General features: G+C 40.0%; 1 protein-coding gene across 1 annotated transcript in view; it reads left to right on the top strand.

Annotated features, from left to right (window-relative positions):
• Zzef1 (zinc finger ZZ-type and EF-hand domain containing 1) overlaps positions 1-24,115 on the top strand; it is a 146,356-nt gene that overhangs the window by 2,455 nt on the left and 119,786 nt on the right. The window contains exons 2-5 of the mRNA XM_090349331.1: positions 13,902-14,046; positions 18,010-18,204; positions 20,851-21,022; positions 22,910-23,109. Coding sequence (XP_090205457.1) covers positions 13,902-14,046; positions 18,010-18,204; positions 20,851-21,022; positions 22,910-23,109 — 712 coding nt within the window. The remainder of the gene's footprint in view (positions 1-13,901; positions 14,047-18,009; positions 18,205-20,850; positions 21,023-22,909; positions 23,110-24,115) is intronic.

Raw genomic sequence — 24,115 nt, 5'->3', positions numbered from 1 at the left:
AGAAAACAGGAAGTGGTGCTGTGGCTTAAGTAAATAGGGCACTAATCTTGCTTGAGCTGAAATGCTCAGGGGCAGTGCCCAGGCCCAGAGTTCAAGCCTCATGACCAACCCCCCCCCCAAAAAAAAAAAAAGTTCTCACTTTTCAGTTTCATCCAAAGGCAAATGGAGAAAAAATTTGTTCTCCCTCCCCCTTCTCTCTTTCTCTCTCTCTCCTCTCTCCCCCCTTTCTTCTCTCTTCTCTTCTCTCTCTCTCTCTCTCTCTCTCTCTCTCTCTCTCTCTCTCTCTCTCTCTCTCTCTCTCTCCTTTCTCCCTTTCTCTCTCTCTCTCTCCTCTCTTCTCTCTCTATCTCCTCTCTCTCTCTCCTCTCTCTTCTCTCTCTCTTTCTCTCCCTCCCCCTCTCTTTTTTTCTCTCTCTTTTTTTTCCTGCCAGTCCTGGACCTTTAATTCAGGGCCTGAGCACTGTCCTTTAGCTTTCTCAAGGATAAAATGCTACCTTTTGAGCCAAAGTGCCACTTCCAACTTTTTCTGGGTATGTGGTACTTAGAAATCAAACTCGGGACTTCATGTATGCTAAGCAGGCATTCTACCACTACGCTACCCTCCCGGAACAAATGTTCTATAACATAAAGCCAAAAAATTCTACAGACATAGTCCAAAAAAATCACTCAAGAGTTGTAGCATTTATTAGTTCAGGGCCTATGTTGAATGTCAGTCATTTAGATGACAGTGGACATAGTGGAAAATTGCTCTCAGAAAGTCTGTAGTGTGGCTAGTCACAGGTGCTTCATACCTGTAATTATAGCTACTGGGGAGACTGAAAACAGGAGGATTGTGGCTCTAGATCAGCCTGGGCAGAAAAGTCAGGGATACCCCTTAATCTATATCTTGGGCAGTGAAATACATTGTCATCCCAAGTTATATAGGAGGCTACCATTGATAGAATTATGGTGCCAAGCTAGGCAGTTTGCTCTGGCAAATGTCTGCAAGATTCTTATCTTCATGGAAGGAAGTTGGACATAGTATCTGGCTGGAATCCCACCACAGAAGCCTGTAGTAGGTGGATCCTGTCTGCAGCTGATGGAGAAAGGAGCCCTATGCTAAAAATAACATGAAAAACGAGGCTGAAGGTGTGACTGAAAAATATTCAACCAGCCTATCAAACTCTAAGCCCAAACTCTTCAATACTGCTAAAGAGTAAAAAATGAATAAAAATATGTAGTGTGGGAAAAGTGAAATATTAACCTAGAAATTAAAGGTATAGTGACTGCTATTTAAGATGAAGCAAAAGGCAAGGCTGTTTTAACATACATAAATCAATAAATCATACCAGTAGAGCCATGTACAAGAACCACATGATCATGTCAATAGATGCAGTAAAAGGCTTTGACAAACCACAACATCCATTCATGTTAAAAAGCTCTGGAGAAACTAAGGATAGAATATACCTCAAAATAATAATGGTTATAGATGACAGAGCAGCAGACAACATACTGAAGAGTACAAAAAATTAAAACCATTTCCTCTAAAATCAGGAAGAAAGCAAGGATGTCCACTGTCTCCATTCCTTTTCAATATAGCTCTGGAATTCCTAGCTAGAGCAGTAAGAAATAAGGAATAAATAGCAAGTACATTTAACTTTATCTAGGGAGTGAAGTAAGCAATATCTTAAAAAGTACTCTAGATTAGAAGAATGCAAGTTGACAAGATGTAGAAGATAGTAGTGTTTAAGGCAAGTTTAAAAACTTGGTGGTGGTCGCCAGGCCACCATTCATTCATTCATTCATTTATTTATTTATTTGCCACTCATGGGGCTTAAACTTAGGGCTTGAGCACTGTCCTTGGGCTTTTTCTTTAAAGCTCCACTTCTGGCTTTTTCTATATATGTAGTTACTGAGGAATCAAACCCAGGTCTTTGTGCGTGCTAGGCAAGCACTCTATCACTAGACCAGACTCCCAGCACACCATTTTCATTAGAGCTTTATAGAGCAGATTCTCAATAGTATACATGATTTATTGTTACAATGTTAAGAATTTCCAAGTATGATATACCCTTTCTTTGGCCTTCTAATTTTCAATGCTATCCATGTCCATCTAACTATCTTCTTTTCTCATTCTTGTAATCTTAGTGGCTTGAGATGGAGTCATAAAAATGTTCTTGGAGTGTAGTATAGAACAAAGTCTGAAAGGTTATCATTTTATAGTACAACACACCTTTTCTTATGGTTAGGTGTGGCCTAGGAGAAGGGCTCTTTGGTTTATTCAGTAGACTCCTAGACAGAGAGTGAAAATTAAGTTCTTATTTGACATTTGATTAGAGATTAGATACTATACTCTTACAGTACAAATGTATGCATCTAGGAAATCATGTAGCCTTTAGAGAAGAATAAAGTGTTGAGAACAGGGAAATAGGATAGATTTTTCTTTATTAATTTGGCATTTTTAAAAATCACATGGGGTTGTAAGTTCTGAGGGAAGAACCATTTGGGTTTATCTCTGTTCATAGTCTTGGCCAGTACGTGAATGTACAGTCTTCATACTCCAACCTCCTGTTTCATGTTCAATCTATAGCCTTTTATATCTTGCCATTGGAAGAAACAGTTAAGTAACAGTTTAGTGAAAACTGAAAATAGTTTTTCATCCTTGCTGAATTTAGAGGAAATTTGAAGGAAAGCACTAAAACCTCCTTTTGTCATGTCAAAAGTATTAATAGACTAATTAGAATAACTTTCAGCCTAAGAACTGTGCAAGTAGAAGTATGCAGATGCAGTTCTGTGCCATTTTATGACAAACGATATGAGAAGTTAAAGTGCACCATAAATTTGCAGCAGATCAGAAGTATAGCTTACCTACCTTTTGTACAGATCTGACACAGCAAATGAATATTCATCTGAAAAAGAGCTCTTAGGCCAGCCTGTGTGTTCTCTGTCCTCATCTGACTCTACAAGCTCCATGTTATCTAGGGACTTTGTTCCATGGTACAACTTCAAGAACTTCTTTATAATACCACTGAGTGCTGGGATTACTGGTGTGCACTACTCTTTGTGGAACACTGCCTTAATTCTCTGTGCCTTGCTTCTTTTGGTTTTTCAAAATTTCTCACTTGACACTATCATGTATTTCAGTACCAAGCCTGCCCAGAAGCAGGATTCAAATGACTTTTTGCCCTTTCCCCTTTCAAGGACTACAGAGTAGTACTTAGTAGTAGCATGAAATTTGAGAATGGCTTCACTATATCATGACATGGAAGACTGGAAGAATTTGCCTGGCAAAGGGAGAAAGAGATATTCCAGTAAAAAAGCATAGCATATGCAAATATATTGATGTGAGAGAAAGCCAATTTGGGAAACCCTAGTGGAGAGACTAAGCTGACTGGACCTTAGTAATCATTGTATGCAACATGTTTCTTCTCTTCCCTTCAATAAAATCCTTCATAGTTGTGCAGTCAGTCTGGTATCAGTAAGGTTTACTTCATGAGTCTGTCTGCCCATTCCACTACTCTTCTTTCAACAGAGCTTGAGAATAGGACCTAGAGCAAATCCTAGTTTTAACTGTTGTTAAGCCAGCTGACTTTATTTCTGACTCAGTTCCTTCATTTGTAAAAGAAACTGAATAATGGGCATCTGTCTTATGTGATGGATATGAAGATTAAATGATCCAGTTTATTTAAAAGAGTCCTTAGGATTCTAAATATTCAAAGATATAATTCAAGTTATTTTTCTGTGCCTTGAACTTACAAACCTCTTGCCTCTCAGCTCCCTGAGTGGGAGATTAGTTGCTCCTATTCCTGTCAGATGTTTTAATTTACAGATCCCAAGTTAGACCAGTATGTAGGTTTCATATTTAAGCTAGTACATTGCATTCTTTGTGGATAAGACCTCTGTTTCATTCTGTGATGATTTTTGTCTGCATCGTGGTCGGAATCTCACCTGCTGCCCTCAGGGCAAAGCACATGGATGGACATCTGCAGTCAGCTAGTCTACTTTTTTGTCTGGTCTAGCCAGATTGCAATAATAGTTCTTTGTAGTTTATTAGATATCATCGTGTACTTGACCATTTGGATCCTTACAATAGACTATGGGGAAGGAACATTAGAGAGGATGAGGAACTGAGACTTAGGGAGGCCAAGAATTTTTCCTAAGATGTCACAGAGTGGTAAATCTGGTTTTTCTCTCTGAGTCTGGTTCTGTGGTATTTCTTATCTCTTAAAGGGGGGTTACCATAGTGCCTACATTGGGTGCTGCCTTGTTGCCTAGTATGTAGGTAATGCAGCACATAATGAGAAGGGAAGAAGCCTGAATCAGGAGAAGCAGAGGAATACTGCAGCAGATCAGATTGCCACTTGTATGAAGATACATGTTGACCTCATTGGTTGTCTAGAGAGGCAACAGTAAATCTGCTCTCTTTTGTACAAATTGGACCATACCTAGAGTAGTAGGTTGAATTTTGGGCACCACCTTCCAAGGCAGTGTGTTTCAAATTGCTCCTTTAATAGACTATAAATCTATTGTCAGTTTTGATCTGATTATTAAAAATATAAAACAACATTTGGAATATGAGTATCAGAGTGTATTGTGATTGATTAAGGAAAGTATCACATTGTTTCATGGGCTTTTATATCAGTTTTATGCATACTGGGTTTTTTTTTTCTGTCAGTTCTGGAGCTGGGGCTTGAACTCAGGGCATGGGCACCGTCCTTCAGCTTTCTCAAGACAAGTATTCTACCACTTGAGCCACAGCACCACTTACAGCTTTTTCTGTTAATGTGATACTGAGGAATCAAACCCAGGGCTTCAAGCATGCTAGGCAAGCACTCTACCATTAAACCATATTCCTAGCCCAGTTAGCCTTTTTGTGCTCAAGGCCAGCACTCTACCACTTGAACCACAGCACCACTTTCAGCTTTTGTTGTTGTTGTTTTGTTTTCTTTTGTGTATATGGTACTGAGGAATTGACCATAGGCTTTGTGCATGCTAGGCAAGCACTCTGCTACTAGGCCACACTCCTGGCCTGTATATTAGTTTTCTTGAACTCAGTATCTGATGCTTTCATTCATTGGCTGGTTCTTTACCACCTGAACTGATAGATTTTTTTTTTCTGGTCTTGGAGCTTGAACTCGGTCTGGGTTCTGCCCCTGAGCCTCTTTGTGCTAGCATTCTACTACTTGAGTCACAGTGTCACTTCTGGCTTTTTGAGTAGTTTATTGGAGACTTATCTCATGGGGGCTTTTCTGCCTGGTCTGGTTTCAAACTATGATCCTCAGATCTCAGCTTCCTGAGTAGCTAGGATAACCGGCATGAGCCACCAGCTCCCGGCACATAAATGTATTTCTTAAGATAAGTCAGCTAACAAAACTTGAGAGGCACTGTGCTGATATTTACTCGCCAACTAGAGTACTTCAAAGGGGAGAGCTGGATTAGGGATCCATGGACTAAGACCATGCCAAGTAGAGAACTGGTTGAAGGGATGGAGACACTGAGGAAACTAAAAAAATCCAATTACTGTTATCTGACTGCAGGCTCTTTTGGAGCAAAGGAAGAAGATGTGTTCTGAACAGCTTCACTAAGTGGAAATTTGGAATAAGGTTTGAACTTGTTATATGGAAGAATGTTACTGCTGTCGGAATTGACCAGAAAACATGAGCTTCCGTCACTGATATAACAGAAAATGGCTGACCACTCTCAGGGACTGAAGAAGGGGGTCAGCTAGTATAAAGACACATAGATTTGTAGGTGCATTCCAGTGGGGGTATATGTAGATCTGGAATAATCAGCATACTCTTAATGTTCTCTCTACCCTTAATCTTCTTCATTGGTTTTATGGTATTCTTATTGTAATGTCTGCACTCAGTGTACCAGGCTCTTTATTCTGACCTTTGTACATCTCTTCATCTCTTGGTCTACTTCCTTCCTATCCCCAACAGGCAGTTATCATTTTCACACTAGCCCTGGATTCTGTATCTGTGTTCACACTCTGCCCCCTTTACAAATTCATACTGCTTTCCAATTCCTAATCATCTATTAAAGCTCTGTACAAGGGTTCTTTTCTCTTACCTTTTCCCCTGCATGTCCCTCCTGGGATTCTGGAGTATAAATTGCTTTGTGGCATAGTGATTGGTTATGTGGGTCTAGAATCAGACTAAGATTCAAATTCAAGCTATCATTTACCATTTATCATTTGGCCTTGAACAAAATACTTCTCTGTTCCTACCTATCCAAAGATAGTACCTGATTTGAAGGTTATTTTGGGAAACTGCATAGGCTATATGAAGTACATGGTAAATGGTTAGCAAACTTTATCTAGTATAATAATTTATGCTGCTATTTCTGTTATAATTGCCACATTAATTACTTTCATGCTGTTGGTCTATATTATCTGCCCTCTAGACTACCAAGTTTGGGGAGGGCAAAGATTGTATTCACAAAGCCAAGTACGGGGGGTCAGGTACATGTGTATAATGGCTGCTTCTAAGATAGTGTTGGATGAGTATAAATAAATTATTGACCCTGTAGAATTCTGCACAACAAGGTAGATGCTAAGAAACCTAAAATAAATAAATAAATAAATAAATAAATAAGGACAATGTCTGAGTGTTAGAAAATTACCTGTTGGGGAAGGGTGCTGTTAGCAAAGCTGTCTCTCCATCTTCTAGGCTGAAATGTCTTTTTTTTTTCTTGCCAGTCCTGGGTCTTGAACTCAGGGCCTGGGCACTGTCTCTAAGCTTCTTTGGCTCAAAGCTAGACTACCACCTGAGCCACAGTGCCACTTCTGGCTTTTTCTGTGTATGTGGTGGTGAGGAACCCAACCCTGGGCTTCATGCATGCTAGGCAAGCACTCTACCACCACATCCACATTCCCAACCCACAGAATCTTTTTTTTTTTTTTGCCAGTCCTGGGGCTTGAACTCAGGGCCTGGAACTGTCCTTGGACTTTCTCATGGCTAGAGCTCAACTGCTTGAGCCAGTGCCACTTCTGGCTTTTTCTATGTATGTGGTACCAAGGAATCGAGCCTAGGTCTTCTTGCATGCTAGGCAAGCACTCTACCACTAGGCAAAACTCCCAGCCCCCACAGAATTTTTTTTTTTTTGCCAGTCCTGGGGCTTGAACTCAGGGCCTGGGCACTGTCCTTGGACACTTTTTGCTCAAGGCCAGTGCTCTGCTACTTGAGCCACAGCACCGTTTCTGGCTTTTTCTAAGTATGTGGTATTGAACTTTGTACATGCTAGGTGAGCACTCTATCACTAGACTATGTTCCTGGCCCCACAGAATCTTTTCTTTTTGGGGGGTGGGTCATGGGGTTTGAACTCTGGGCCTGGAGGCTATCTCTAAGCTCTTTAGCTGAAGGCTACTGCTACCCTTGGGCCTGGGCGTTGTCCCTGAGATCTTCAACTCAAGGCTACCATCCTATCCCTTGAACCACAGCCTCACTTTCCATTTTCTACTAGTGAATTGGAGAGAAGTGTCTCACTGACTTTAGTGCCCAAACTGGCTTTGACTGGAGATCCTCACATCTCAACCTCCTGAGTAACTAGGATTACAGGCGTGAGCCATGGGATCTGGCTCCCACAGAATCTTTTTAAGCAACAAAAATATAACCATTTCTATATTCTTGCTTGTACAGAATTTTTATTAGCAATATATATGATAGGAATTGTGAGCCATAGCAGTTGAGGGTATAGGTAGCACTTGAAACATTGAGGGAAATAGGGCTTGGGTGCACATAGTGATTTAGAGAATGAAAGGGCTCATTTATAAGGTTGATAGGCATTAACTTGGTCAGCAGGTAACAGAGCGGTTTCTACATACTGTAGTTTGAGGAATGAGATGGAGCTAAGACTTTAACAACAGGGTATCCAGACTTCTGGGAACTCCAAAGGTTATCAGATCAATGGAGGGAGCATAGAGTTCTGGAAACTACTCAGTACCAGTGATGTGATTTAGTATATGTTCCTGACCCTGCAATACAGCTATAAAACAGGGAGGTTAATATTAAGTATCATTGGGCTGGGAGTTTGGCCCAGTGGTAGGATGCTTGCCTTAGCATGCACCAAGACCCGGGTTCAATTCCTTGGTATTACATACATAGGAAAACCAGAAATGGTGCTATGGCTCAAGTGGTAGAGCGCTAACATTGAGGAAAGCCCAAGGACCAGTGCTTAGGCCCTGAGTGCGGTCCCCAGGACTGGGGGGAAAAAAGTATCATTGCTGCTACAATCAGCTAATGACATTTAGGAATATTCTTTTTATTTTATTTTATTAAAAATTTTTTTTTGCCAGTCCTGGGCCTTGAACTCAGAGTTTGAACACTGACTGTCATTCGGCTTTCTCAAGGCTAGAACCCTACCACTTAAGCCACAACACCATTTCTGGCTTTTTCCTATGTACGTGGTACCCAAGGAATCGAACCCCGGTCTTCAGTGCATGCCAGGCAAGCACTCTACCACTAGGCTAAACTGGCCCTTAATATCAAGGCTGGGAGCATGGCCGAGTGGTAGAGTGCTTGCCTAGCATGCACAAAGCCCTGGGTTAGATTCCCTGGAACCACATGCACAGTAAAAGCCAGAAGTGGTGCTGTGGCTCAAGTGGCAAAGTGCTAACCTTGAGCAAAAAGTGTCCAAGGACAGTGCCCAGGCCTTGAGTTCAAGCCCCAGGACTGGTAAATAAAGAAGAGAAAAAGGATTTGTTTTTGTTTGTTCTACAACCCCAACGCACACACACACACAAACTATTTTATAGGAAAAAATGTTTTTTATTTTACATTTAGTCATAGTATCTTGTTCTTTCAAGACTCCAGTCTTCCTTTTTAATCAGATTTTTTCCAGATTTTAATCAATAGCTGTGAGTCTATGACTCTTAAGTATACTAAGACCCACTGAATTACACATTTTAAAAGGGTGAATTTTATAATTATTTTTCTTTGTGTTATTTTGTTTTAGAAACATAGACCTATTTATCCCAGATCCTATATATCCCCGATCCTGAGCTACCTGAGTGCTGGAATTATAGGCATGTACTACAGAGTTTTAAAAATTCATTTAATTGCTTTTTCTGCATTTGATTTTAAGGGCTTTCTCAAATGCTCAGTGTTTCTGGGCTGTTCTCTCACTAAAAATGAGGGAATAAACTAGGCTCAATGGCTCAAGCCTGTAATCCTAGCTACTTTGGAGGCAGAGATCAGAATATCTCTGTTCATGCCAGCTTAGGCAAGAAGAAGTTCACGAGTCTCTATCTCAACCAATGCTTGGGAATACTGGCATGGCCTTTTATCCCCCAGCAACACAGGGAAACACAAACAAGAGGATCATAGCCCAGCCAGCTCCACATAAAGCAAGTAAAGTGTTCTGTATGTTGGCTTGTGTGTTCACATGATGTAAGATGAAGTGTCTGCACCCTTTGAGAGATTTGTATTTCAGAGGAATAAGGACAAGGGGCAGAAAAAGAAGAAAAGCAGAAGAGAGGTTTAAATCAGTATCTACAGCCTTACTCCTGTGGACTAGTTGTGTTCTTTTGTTCAGAAGAATATAAAACTACTAATATTCTGAAAACCATGAGGAAGGTTAAACCTTTAAATACTTAGCAAGTAAACATTAGTTCCCTTATTTCGGTGTGTTAGACTCATTTTCAGCTATGAGAGGTATTTACTCTCTACAGAGTCTTTACCACTCTTTGGAGATCAGGTTTCAGACTTCACCAAGACTGGAAAGAGAAGTCTTTTTCATCTTTCTAAAATATAAAAATTTAAATATAAGGCAGAGATAGCTTCTAGGTGCCAGTGACTCACATCTGTAATTCTAGCTACACAGGAGGCTGATCTCTGAGAACTGTATTTTGAAGCAATCCTGGGCAGAAAAGTCCATCAGATTCTCTTTTTTTAAAAATTTTTATTTATGACCGGGCATTTGGCCTAGTGGTGGCAGTGCTTGCCTAGCATGCGCAAAGATCCTGGTTCAATTCCTCGGTACCATATACATAGAAAAAAGCTGGAAGTGTGCTGTGACTCAAGTTGTAGAGCTTTAACCTTGAGAAAAGTCCAAGGACAGTGCTCAGGCCCTGAGTTCAAGCCCTACAACTGGCAAAAGAAATGTATTTTTATTTGTTGGTCATGGGATTTGAACTCTGGGCCTGGGCACTGTCCCTGAGCTCTTCAGCTCAAGGCTAGCGCTCTGCCACTTGAGCCACAGCACTATTTCTGGTTTTCTGGTGGTTAATTGGAGATAAGAGTCTCATGGACTTTTCTGCCCAGGATGGCTTTGAACTGCAATCCTCAGGTCTCAGCTTCTTGAATAGCTAGGATTATAGGTATGCACCTAGCAGTCTGTCAGATTCTTGTCTCCAATTAACCACCAAAAACAAGGAAAAAAAAACAAAACCTGGAAGTAATGCCCATGGTAGAACATTAGCCTCTACCACTAAAACTCAGAGAACACTGAGGCCCAGAGTTCAAGCCTTAGGAATTTGCTTCCTCTCCCCAAGGAAAAGGGTAGAAATAGTAATAGAATAGTTCCTATGTAAGTGTTAGCCTATTTCAATAATTACACTTTCAAGGACTTTTTTTTGGCAGCGGGTGGGTGGGGGTGGGGGAAACAGGGTCAGTATTGATCGTGGGACTTAAACTCTGGGTCTGGGGCATTGTTCCTCAGCTCTTGAGCTCAAGGCTAGTATTCTACCACTTTGTGCCACAGCACCACTTCCTGTTTTCTGGTGAGTAATTGGAGATGAGGGTCTCACGGACTTTTTTGCTATTAAACTGCAATCCTCAGATCTCAGCCTCCTGAGTAGCTAGGATTACAGGCATGAGCCGCTGGTGCCTGGCTCAAGGCCATTTTTATTTGATCCAAATTTTAAATTATTTAGAAGCAAGCCTTTTTTTTCCTTCCTGCTCCTGGATATAGAACTTGAACTCTGGGCTTGGGTATTGACCCTGAGCTCTTCAGCTCAAGGTTACCCCCCATCCCTTGAGCCACAGGGCCACTTCCGGTTTTCTTATTGTTAATTGGATATAAGAGTCTCAGGGACTTTTTAGTGCTGGGGCTAGCGTTTATCTGAGATCCTTAGATCTCAGCTTCCTGAGTAGCTAGGATTACAGACATGAGCCGTCGCGCCCGGCTTGGTCCTGGATCTTAAACTCTGGGCTTGGGTGCTGTCCCTGAGTTTTTGTACTTAAGGCTAGTGCTCTACTGCTTGAATCACAGCTCTACTTCTGTCTTTTTGGTGGTTAATTGGGGCTAACTCTTTCCTGCCCAGGTTGGCTACATGAGTATGAGTTACTGGCCCTAGGAAATCTTGACATATTTTATCTATAAATGCATATGTTATTTGAATACTGAATGGCTTCTCATATCCAGTATTTATCCCATCACTTACCTACCTTCTAAAGTAAGTTTTTCTCTTTACTTCCACATTCAGCAATGCCTGTTGCTGCTGACTCCTGAGTCTTCCTAGAGCCCTATGTATAAAGAAGCTCACTTTCCAGCATTGCTCACTCTCTGCCAACTTGATGCTCTCATCTGTTTTTCATCTTCCAAAATTTTATATCTATTACATCATATCCTTTTCTCTTTGTGCTTTCAAAAGTAACAAATCTGTTTATAATAGTGTCTTAAGTAGGACTCTGAGAGGGAGTATTGCTGATGCTGGCTATCCAGCCATTTTGTTGAAGCCCTGAGGAATGAAGTCGACATTCCTTCTCAGAGCTTCCTAATCCACTTTTGTACCCATTAACAACAGTCAAGTGAACCTTTACGATGAACTTTGCTCTCTGATTCTTATTTAGTGAGGCTAATTTTGACTGCTGTTTTCCTCTGTCCCATAAGCCGTCATATTTAAAGAGAAAGATTTTGTTATTCATGGTAGAGATCCTACAGTTCAGAGGTGTAGTTCAATGGTAGAGAGCTTGCCTAGAGTGTACAAGGGCCAGGATTCAATACTGAATATAACAAAATGGAAAAAAAAAGTTGATACTTAAATTCCATCCTCCTTCAGCTATTTCCTGCTAGGTATTTTCTAGTCTTTTTCCATTGTAGTCTGTCCTCTGATCATTGGGTATCTTTTTTTGGGGGGGGGGGTGGGCCATAGGGCTTGAACTCTGGGCACTGTCCCTGAGCTTTTCAGCTCACGGCTATCACTTTACTTTTGAGCAACAGCCCCACTTCCCATTTTCTAATGGTTGATTGAAAATAAGAGTCTCCCATTCTTGTTCTTTAGTGCCAGGGCTGGCTTAGAACCTTGATCCTCAGATCTCAGCCTCCTGAGTAGCTAGGATTACAGGAGTGAGCCACCGCACCCGGCTTATTATGTATCTTCACTTAGCTTTTGTGATTGAGCCTTTCCTCTTGTGAACAATGTACTTTGATTCTATTGATGTTTGATTGATCTTATCAGGTTGAATTGAGGAGGCAAAAAGAATGCTGCAGAACATTCTAAACTCTCAATTGCCCATAATCTTTAGCTCCAAACACAGCATTTGTTGCTGTTAAACACTACATTGTTCAGAGATCTATGATAAGATAGAAATAAGAATACCCATAATGAAACTTCAGTGGGATAGTTCCATATTTTATGGTACTAAGGAATAAAGAAAAGGACAGGAGGGTCTGGGAATTTGCCTAGTGGTAGAGTGCTTGCTTAGTATGCATGATGCTCCAGGTTCGAGTCCTCAGTACCACAAACATATAAAAAGCTGGAAGTGGTGCTGTGACTCAAGTGGCAGGTGACTAGCCTTAAGAAAGCCCAAGGACAGGGGTCAGGCCCTGAGTTCAAGCCACCCCCTTCCCCCCCCCAAAAAAAATAGGACAGGAAAAGAAAAGAAGCAAAAGAAAGGTCTACTTGGAAGGGAAGGCAAAAACCCAGAGTATCTAATGCTGAGGGAATCTATGTGTGTGATGAGTGTATATATCAGCAGCAGGACAGACAGAAGCCATGATGAGGGAGGGAGGGATTGAAATCTAGAATAGGCTATAGGTACTTTATGAGGAACATTTTGTAGGGTGAGATGAGGGAAGGAGGTAGTGACACAGAAGCTGTAGATTAGAAAGGAAGGTGAGCATGTTGTTGCTCATAGCTCTCTAGTGAACTCAGTTCACAGGTCCTTTATCCAGGTGGCACCTTATGAATTTTATCTTGCTGCTCCATCTTTTAAATCAAGAAGCTGAGACTTAAACATGGAAAAAAATTTGCTTATGGTCACACAACTGCTTGGAGACAGAGAGGACTCAAATTAAGTTCCAGGAAATAGTAGGTTGCCTAAATGGCCCAACTTGGAGAAGGGCCCCAGTAGGCAGGTTAAGGATGGAGAAAAAGGGGAAAAAAACAACCAAGGCTGTGAAACAACTATCCCCTGTCTGCAATGGTGTTGAAGAGATAAAGTCTAAATAAACCCTAAAATTTAAGGTAATTCTTTCTAGTTGTTACTTTGTATTTGATACCTTAGAGCCATTTGATTTCTTTTTTTGTGCTGGTTCTGGGACTTCAACTCAGGACCTGAGCATTTTTGTTGATGTTAGCATTTAGCCATGGGAGCCATTACTCTACTTTGGCTTTTTGATGGTTAGTTGGAGATGAGTTTCACAGTCCTCTGCGCAGGCTGGCTTTAAATTATGATCCTCAGATCTCAGACTCCTAAGTAACAAGGATTATAGGAATGAGCCACTGGTACCACATGCTTTTTTTTTTGTAGTAGATGTTTTCTTCTGAAATTATTTGAGAAGGTATAGGAATTTTTACCTTCCTACAAGCAAGAATGATAAAATTGTTCATACATGTATGCTTGCATACATGTTTTACAAAGCAAATAAATTAATTTACTATGCTGAATTAATTTGTTCTTTGATATGTATGGACTCCATTCTCTGTAACCATAGCAATACATATAAAACAAATATTTTTTTTCATCTCTATAATATAGGCCTTTGCTCAGTTTGATGCTGAGGGTGATGGCACAGTTGATGCTGAGAACATGTTGGAGGCCCTCAAAAATTCCAGTGGAGCCAACCTTCAGGGGGAGCTGAGTCATGTCATCCGACAACTACAAGCCTGCTCTCTTGTTCCGGGTAAGGCTCTTATGTGAGCCCTAAATATTCAAGATGCTCCTTAGAATGTAGGGAAAAGAAACCTTTCATATACTGCTATTGTAATTGTAAACTGCAACCTCTATGGAACTCGGTATGGAGTTTCCTCAGAAAACTAAAAGTAGGCCGATGTAATTACTCTACCATGTCATTCTTGGGCATATATCCAAAGCAGTATAACTTACTATTGCAAAAAAAAAAAACACCCAAAAAACAAAAAAGCCTACATACTCACAATGGCGAAGCTGTAGAATCAGCCAAGGTGTCCCAAAACAATGAATGGATTAAAAAATATGATTCTCTCTCCCTCCCCCCTCTCTCTTTCTCTCTCTCTCGCTCTCTCTCTTTGTGGAGTAGTATTACTTCGCCATAAAGAGAAATAAACTATGGCTTTTGCAGGAAAATAGAATTGAAAAGCATCATATTGAGCAAGATAAACCAAGCTGAAAAGCCAAGTATATCATGTTTTCACTCATTTGTAGAGTCTAGAACTAAAATGATGAGGATAACAAGAAATAATAGGACACAAATATAAAAGGAAACTGCTTAGAAGGCAAAAATCAGTGTGAAAGGCATGGGGAAAAGGAAAGGATACTGAAGAGTGATGAATATTGAGTACGTTTTATATATGTACATATTTATGTATGAAAGCATAATAATGAAACTACTAAACTTTGAGAAAGGGGGAGAAAGAAGGGAGGGCATAGAGTTAGGCACCAGCAGCTCATACCTGTAATACCACCTACCCTGGAGGCTGATATCTGGAGGATTGTGGTTTAAAGCCAGTCCAAATGGAAAAAAGTCTGTGTCTGTCTCCAATTAACCAACAGAAAGTCTTACTGGGGGTGTGGCTTTAATAGAATGCTAGTGATGAGCAAGCAAGCAAGGTGAATTCAAGAATCAATGTGGTGGCGATAGAGAGTGAGCTTGCTCAGGGTATATTGTACTTCAGCATCTTTCCAGTATTGTTAATCAACCAACTATTTGCTAAATGGTTGTCTTCTTTCCTAGATTGTAGGCTCCAGGAGGGTAGGGACTTTCTCATTTCTGCTCTGTTTTCACATGTGACGTTTTTGTTTTTGTTTTTGTTCTTTTTGGCATATGGTAAGCATTTCATCTTTTTTCCTTAAGCTGTTACTCTAAAATTTACATAAGAATAAAAATAACTTAAAAGTAAGCAATGCCATTTCTATACTGTGCATGTGGGAATAGTTGCTTATGTTTTATATGGTTTTCATTACAGACTTAGAAGCATATAAAGATGGAAACAATAAAATTACATCTCATGTTTTTCAGAAAGACGAGAAAATCTTTTGCACATCCCCTTTTAGTTTCAATTCATCTCGCCCCTCCCCCCCTCCCAGTCCTGGGTCTTGGACTCATGGCCTGAGCACTGTCCTTGGGCTTTTCCCTCAAGGCTAGCACTCTTCCACTTTAGCCCCAGCATCACTTCCAGCTTTTCTCTGTACATGGTACAGAAGAATCCAATCCGGGTCTCTGTGCATGCTAGGCAAGCACTGTACCACTAAGCCAAATTCCCAGCCCAGTTTCAATTCATCTTTTTGAGAATATTTTCTGGTCTAGGCACAGGATGTCACAGTACTTAGAATGTCTAGGGCAGTAGTAGAGGTTAAGATTTAATAGACAAAAGTAAATCTGGTTTTGCTCTTGACCTCTCTGGATTATTATTGAGTGACATATAGACCTAGGGAAGGATGGTAATTTCTTTTCTTTTCTTTTCTTTTTTACCAGTCCTGGGCTTAAGCTCAGGGCCAGAGGACTGTCCTTGGATTTTTCTCAAGGCTAGAACTCTACCACTTGAGCCTCAGCACCACTTCTGGCTTTTCCTAAGTATGTGGTACCAAAGAATCGAACCTGGGTCTTCGTGCATGCTAGGCAAGCACTCTACCACTAGGCCAAACTCCCGGCCCTGGATGGTAATTTCTTGATAAAGAATGTTTCCATTCTCGGGGCCAGGAGTTTGGCCTAGTGGTAGAGTGCTTGCCTAGCTTGCACGAAGACTCAGGTGTGATTCTTTGGTGCCAGAAGTGGTGCTGTAGCTCAAGTGGTAGAGTTTTAGCCTTGAGAAAAACCCAAAGGACAGTACTCAGGCCCTAAGTTCAAACCTGGGACTGGGGAAAAAAAAATATTTCCATTCTTGATCCTTTTGTCTTTAGTTATATAATTTTTACAAGATAATAGGTAGTTTGTGAATATTAATATTTTTCCCAATCTGTGGAAGTTAAAATTGTGCTTTGAATTATATTTAACTAAGATATCTTAGCATTTTCATAATTTTTCATGCTTGCATTGATATATGACATCAACATATTTGTTTGCATACCTCAGAGAGATTTTATTTTCTGTGTTGCTGGGGATCATATCAGGGCCTCACAAATATTAGAATGTTAGGCAAATGCTCTACCATTGAGTCACACTCCCAGCCTCAGAGACATTTTTTTCTGGGAGGAGAAATAGTCCATGGAATTCACCAATAGATAAGCATTTCAGTGCCGTGCCTACAGTGAGTGGTGAGAGATGATGGAGACAAACTCAGGGTGCAGGTAAGGGTGCTTATACAGTAGGATTTTAAGTTGTGATCAATATGTAACATAAAATAACTATTATCACAGCCTCAGGATGAGTTTTTATAAGCTGAGGTGGCATCTCATTGCTTTCTTTTTGTGTTTCATTGTGTTGGTGTATGAGTATTTCAAAGAGAGACAGAATCTTTTTTTGTTGTTGTTTGTTTGCTAGTCCTGGGGCTTGAACTCAGGACCTGAGCATTATCCTTGATCACTTTTGCTCAAGGTTAGCACTCCATCACTTGAGCCACAGGAAGTGGCTTTGAACTGCTATCCTCAGATCTCAGCCTCCTGAGTAGCTAGGTTTACAGGCCTGAGCTACCTGTGCCCGGCTTCATTAAAAAGTTAAAAAAAAAAAAAAAATCCCGGATGTTCACGGGCCCAGAGTCCAAGCCCACAACACCACCACCAACAACAAAAAAAAAAGAAAAAAAATTATAAATACAGCTGAGTTCCAGAACAAGCTACCATGTTTATCCTCACTTTCCCAAGATCCCTAGGTAATCACTCCCGCTGCTACATGGTCATATTCACGACACTGCTGATGCTGCATAGACTTGCTTAGAACCCATGTCAAAAAACCAGACTGATTCTATCATGAAAAATGCTTTGAGGGCCGGGAGTTTGGCCTAGTGCTTAAAGTGCTTGCCTAGCATGCATGAAGACCCGGGTTCCATTCCTCGTTACCACATACATAGCAAAAAGCCGGAAGTGGTGCTGAGGCTCAAGTGGTAGAGCTCTAGCCTTGAGAAAGTCCAAGGACAGTGCTCAGGCCCTGAGCTCAAGCCCAGGACTGGCAAAAAAAAAAAAAAAAAAGAAAAGAAAAGAAAAAGAAAAATGCTTTGAATTGATGAAACATTCAACTGAATTTGTCTCAATACAATTAGTAAAGATTCTGTCTCTCCAATGGGAAGTGCGGCCTAGTGGTAGAGTGCTTGCCTAGCATGAACTAAGCCCTGGGTTCAATTCCTTGATACCATATATACAGAAAAGGTCAGAAGTAGTACTGTGGCTCAAGTATTATAGTGCTATGCTTGAGTAAGCTCAAGGACAGGCCCTGAGTTCAGGGTCTGGCAAAAAAAAAAAGAAGAAAAACCCAGCAGCAACAACAAAACCTTCTGGTTAGTTTTTGTGCTTGTAAATGTTAAAGTTTGAGTGGAGATAAGTAACACTGTTCTACATGTTTTAAAAATCTATTCAACTGAAATGAATGCTTAAATTGCAATTATCACTAGCTCATTTCTTTGAAACTTACTTAGGTTTTGAAGGAGAGCATGTTCCTAACATATGCAAGGCTCTGAGCTTAATCTCTTAGTATTAACAAAACAAAACACTGCCAAAATGGATTTTGTCTTTTTAGGTTTCATAGACATATTTTCAGAGTCAAAGGAGGGCCTTGGTGTTCACTCGTCAATGATATTGCGCTTCCTGCATCGCAACCGAATCTCTAGCATGGTAATTCCCTATCCAATGTTAGACCACTGCAACAACATGTGTACCATGCGGTCTTCAGTTCTGAAAGAGTCTCTGGATCAATTAGTACAAAAGGAGAAGGGTATGTATGAAAGAGGTTCTCTTGTTAATACTCTGTCATAATTTTTTTCCTAAACAGTGTTTAGTAATAGAGTGGTCCACTTCTTGCCCTTATTTCTGAAAATATAACTACTTTGCAGTCTGTCCTTCCTTTGCTTTGTTTTAATTTCTCATCATTCAGTTTTTTTGTTTTTTTTTTTTACTAAAATGTGACTTCAAAGAATGCCTTTCCTACATACATACTCTACCTTATTAATGGCCTTCTTCCTCCATTCCCTCACTCCCTACCTTCTGGTGACTATTACCTTTACAGGTTTAATATCTGAAATCAATAGCATTATTTATTTACTTGTATTTCATTTATATTGTTTGCATTCCTTTTTTTATTTTTTGCCAGTCTTGGGCTTGGGCTCAGGGCCTGAGCACTATTCTTTTCTCAAGGCTAGCTCTACCACTTGAGTCACAGTCACATTTCTGGCTTTTTAATATGTATATGATACTGAGGAATCGAACCCAGGTCTCCATGCATGCTAGGTAAGCACTCTACCACTAGACCAAATTCTTGGCCCATATTGTTTGCATTCTTATCCTTATCACCTTGGAGTAGGTTTGTCACATGCTATTTTTTGAATAAATGAGGGCTGCCACTACAGATTCATTGACTCTTGATAACAGAAATCAATGATACGTGGAATGTAATAGAGTCCCAAATTAGATTCAAGTACACAGGGGAATATAGACCAGAGAAAAGGTAGAATGTTGAATTTCTAAGAAATTGGGTTGAAGAAAAATGAAACTAGGTTAATATTCTATTCCAGTCACTAAAATTCTATATACACTACAAAGGAAATGTTAAGGATACTACAAGAAGCCAGGAACTGGTAGCCCAGGCCTGTAATCCTGGCTACTCAGGAGGCTGAGATCTGGGGATTGCAGTTCAAAGCTAGCCTGGGCAGGAAAGTCTGTAATACTCTTTATCTCCAGTTGACCACCAGAAAACTAGAAGTAGTGCTGTGGCTTAAAGTAGTAGAGTGCTAGCCTTGAGTGATGGAGCTCAAGGACAGTGCCAAGGCCAGTGTCTAAGCCCACAACCAACAACAACAACAACAAAAAGAAGATAGAGGAACCGGGAGTTTGTCCTAGTGGTAGAGTGCTTGCCTTAGCATGCATGAAGACCTGGGTTCGAATCCTCAGTACCAAATACATAGAAGTGGTGCTGTGGCTCAAGAAGTGGAGCTCTAGCTTTGAGAAAGCCCAAGGACAGTGTGCTCAGGCCCTGAGTTCAAACCCCAGGACTGGCAAAAAATGAGACAGAGAATACTAAAAGTAATTATATTTTAGAGGCTAACAACATTGTTCAAAGAGTAGAGTGCTTGCCTAATAAGTCCTGAGCTCAGTCCCCTAGCACCACCAAAATAAACTGGATATGAAAATAGGGTCTTTTTTATTTATTTATTTATTTTTTTATTGTAATTAGTAAAAGGGTTACATGATATTTGCCAGATAGAAGGTGCATTAGTTCACATACATTGATACCCTTTCACATGTCTTGGTACCCATTTCCCTCCCCCCCCACACCCCCCACCCGAAAATAGGGTCTTAAACTTATATTTCTTACCAAAAAAAAAGGGCAGGAAATATTTTTCCTTTTCTAAAGAAGTAAGAACTTCTTAGCTCTGTTATACTAAAATCCTTGCTGAAATTTTTTTTAAAAAGAAAGAAAATAGGGCTGGGAGTTTGGCCTAGTGGTAGTGTGCTTGCCTAGCATGCATGAAGACCCGGGTTCCATTCCTTGGTACCACATACATAGAAAAAAGCCAGAAATGGTGCTGAGGCTCAAGTGGTAGAGCTCTAGCTTTGAGAAAGTCCAAGGACAGTGCTCAGGCCCTGAGCTCACGCCCAAGACTGGCAAAAAAAAAAAAAAAAAAAAAGAAAGAAAATAGTTTCACTTCATAAAATATGGGACACTCCTTTTAAGCAATATGTGAAACCCGAATAAAATTTCAAAGCTGTGTATGTGTGTGTGTTTGGGAGTGTGCGTGCGCGCCTTTCCTAGGGCTTGAATTCTGGGCCTAGACACTGTTCCTGTGTTCTGTTTTGCTCAAGACTAGCACTCTACCCCGTGAGCCACATCTCCACTTCCAGCTTTTTTCTGTGATTATTTCAAGATAAGAATCTCAAGGACTTTCTTTCTTGGGCTGGCTTCAAACCACAATCTTTAGATCTCAACCTCCTGAGTAGCTAGATTATAAGCATGAACCACCAGCACCTAGTAGTTTAAAGCTTTTTTTTTTTAAGCAAAAATACCTGCAGAATCAAAAGTACAAATGACATCCAGGATACAAAATATGTTTTGTGGGCCAAGAGTTTGGCTTAGTGTTAGAATGCTTGCCTAGCATGCATGAAAATCCGGTTTTGATTCCTCAGTATCACATACATAGACAAAAGCCGTAAGTGGTGCTATGGCTCACGTAATAGAACTCTAGCTTTGAGAAAGCCCAAGGACAGTGGGAGTCTTGAACACTTTTCTACCCAGGCTGGCATCCAATCATGGTTCTCTAGGTTTCAGCCTTCTGAGTAGCTAGGATTACAGGCATGTGGAACAAATGACTATCTTCTTTTTCCCTTGTAAAAGATGACATATGATAAACTGTCATTTTCCTTATAGAAAACCCTGGAGAGTTAACCAGAAGCCCAGAGATGGATAAACTCAAGTCAGTAACAAAATGCTATGCTTATATAGAGACATCCTCCAACCCTGCAGATATCGACAAGATGACAAATGGAGAAACATCATCCTACTGGCAGTCAGATGGTAGTGCACGTTCACATTGGATTCGGTGGGTGGTACAATATGTTTTTCTTCTTTTTCTTTTTTTAAAAATATAATTTTATAATGTTTTCTACTTGATTATTTTTTTTTCCTGAGTGAGAAGATGCCGGTGAATCAATGAAAAGGTATCATGTAAAAATCATATATCCTTGTTCATGTAAAACTAGGCTATTATAAATTCATTATTACTATTTTTTTTGCCACTTCCGGCAACTGAATTCAAGAAGTTTGACTAGGCCAGACTCCTGCCTCCTATAATTACTTTTTTATAGTGAAAACAAAAAATTTTTTTGGACAGTCCTAGCGACTGAATTCAAGGCCTTAGCACTGTCCTTGGACTTTCTCAAGGCTAGAGCTCTATCACTTGAGCCACAGCACCATTTCTGGCTTTTTTCTATGTATGTGGTATCTAGGAATCAAACCCTGTTCTTGGTGCATGCTAGGCTAGCACTGTACCACTAGGTTAAATTCCCAACCTACAGTGTGATTTTTTAAAAAATTGTTTAGTGTTTATTATAAAGGTGATAAACAGCAGGGTTGCATTTACATAATACCTGTACATTTATTTTTGGAGAGTGTCACCCATTCCCTTGAATCTCCCAGTTTTTCCCATCTATCCTCACATATAAATCATAGTTCATTTTCAGCATCGTGTTTAGTGAGTGCCCAGTTTTTCCTATCCATCCTCACACATATTGCATAGTTCATTTTCAACAGTGTCTAGTGAGTACCACCTTCGTCCCTCCATTTCTGTGCCCCCTCTTACCCACCCAAAGGCAGATAAATGAATAAACAAGACAAAAAGAAAAGAAAACAACCTGGGGGGGGGGTGAGAAACCTCTTGTTTTCATTTCCTAGAGTTCATGTTGATAAATATTTATATGATCAGATGCACATAGGCATTGCATCTTTGTGTTTCTCTCCTAAGAGTATCCTTCTTTGGTCTCACTGTGTGTTAATGTCTAGAGTCCTGAGATTAGATTACCTGTTCTCGATCCATCCATTTCCCTGTGATTTTAGATCTTTTTAAGTAGTTTCTCAGGAAAATTAGTACCATAGGAGCAAGTATTTTTTTTTTTGGTGGCACTGGGATTTGAACTCGGGGCTTTATACTTGTTAGTCTGGTGCTTTACTACTAGATCTATGCTTTCAACCTGGAAGTACTTTTCTTAAATCAATATGACAGTAACTTTAAGATCTTTCCCATTCATTTAAAAATGAGTAGAAGAGGGATGATCTGGAATTTTGGAGTGTAACAGATCACAGTAGACTATGGTATTTCTAGAAGTTCTATCTGAATTTTTACCAGTCCCCTCAGAAAATGGGCTAATTTCAGCTAGCAGAAATAGAAATAATTTCTCATTTTTCTTAGCAGAGACATGTGACCTTTATAATTTATAGATGAGGGAATTTATCCATTTTTTAAAATACCATGTAGCTATAACATACAAACCCTTAGCCTAATTTTGATTAAGTTCTAAATACTAAGTCCCAGTGATTCTAAATAGAGATTCCCTCCTTGAACACTTGTTTGTTAAACTTGTCATTTAAAATATGTAAAAATCAACGTTAATAAATTCTCTAATAAAAAAATACCATGTAGAATTTGCTTCTTGACAGGTAAAGAGATTTTATTAGAATATTCATGTTGTTTCTTTCTGCCTTTGTTAAAAACCTAAAAGGACATAAGATCAATCTTATATTAAAAGGTTTTTTTTTAGAGACTTTGGAAGGTCATGTAGATTTTGAAGTCCATACTTAGCATTTCATGTTTATTGCTGTTAGGAAAGTAATCTTTAGGTATCTCAGATATACTATCTTCCAAATGAGAGTGTGGACCCTATGAATGCTTGTTCCCTATAAACATTTATGGTTTCTATTCTCTGTTTTCCAGGTTAAAAATGAAGCCAGATGTGGTACTTAGGCACTTGTCTATTGCAGTGGCTGCTTCTGACCAGAGCTACATGCCACAGCAGGTGACAATAGCTGTGGGAAGGAGTGCCAGTGATCTCCAAGAAGTCCGGGATGTGCACATCCCTAGTAATGTGACTGGCTATGTGACCTTGTTGGAAAACGCCAACATCAGCCAGCTCTGTGAGTGAAACAAAATGAAGGGGAGTGCCAGAGGGAAGGGATATTTATTGCTCAATAGCAGGGCCTCTGGAAATTTCTTTTGGAATTCAATTTGCTTCTCATGAAGCATATAAAAGTAGTTCTTACTTCATGTATTTAGTGTTTGTAAATGTTTTAATTAAACAAAGTCTTTACATTTTATTATGTTCTTACAGAAAATGAGGAAAAAGCTGGGCGCGGTGGCTCACACCTGTCATCCTAGCTACTCAGGAGGCTGAGATCTGAGGATCAAGGTTCAAAGCCAGCCGGGGCACAAAAGAACCTGAGACTCTAGAAAACAGGAAGTGGTGCTTGGCTCAAGGGTAGGGCAGTAGCTTAGAGCTGAAGAGCTCAGGGACAGTGACCAGGTCCAGAGTTCAAGCCCCATAACTCACAAGAAAAAAAAAAAAGGGAAAATGAGGGAAAAGATTAACAAAAGTACTCAAAATCCTACCTCTCAGGGTTTGTTGCTGTAATTTCCTTGATATGGATATTACCAGAACTTTGCTTATGTAATTATATGTGTATAAACATACCCACACATACACACACAAAAATGCATACTTTAAAAAATGGGTGTATGTATTTCTAAATGTTTATATGATACATATATATGCCCCATATATACATATACATATATACACATACCTATTTATTATTGTGTTTTTCTTGCTATTATTGTTTTAGTGCTGGTACTAGGACTTGAACTGAGAACTGCATGTTCTTGCTTGGCTATTTTGATCCTCTCTGGCACCCAGTTCTCTCTCTGTCTCTCTACATATATACATATATTTATGTATCTGTGTGTGTATATATACACATCCTTTTTTATTTTTATTTTTTGCCAGTCCTGGCTTGAACTCAGGGCCTGAACACTGTCCTTGGGCTTTCTCAAGGCTAGAACTCTACCACGTGAGCCACAGAACCACATTCAGCTTTTTTCTATGTATGTGGTACCAAGGAATCGAACCTGGGTCTTCATGCATGC

The sequence above is a fragment of the Megascapheus bottae genome, chromosome 17, assembly GCF_031878675.1.
Source record: "Megascapheus bottae isolate mThoBot1 chromosome 17, mThoBot2.hap1, whole genome shotgun sequence".
Classification (NCBI taxonomy): domain Eukaryota; kingdom Metazoa; phylum Chordata; class Mammalia; order Rodentia; family Geomyidae; genus Megascapheus; species Megascapheus bottae.
Note: the sequence above shows the minus strand (reverse complement) of the source record. Positions and strands in the feature narration are given on the sequence as shown.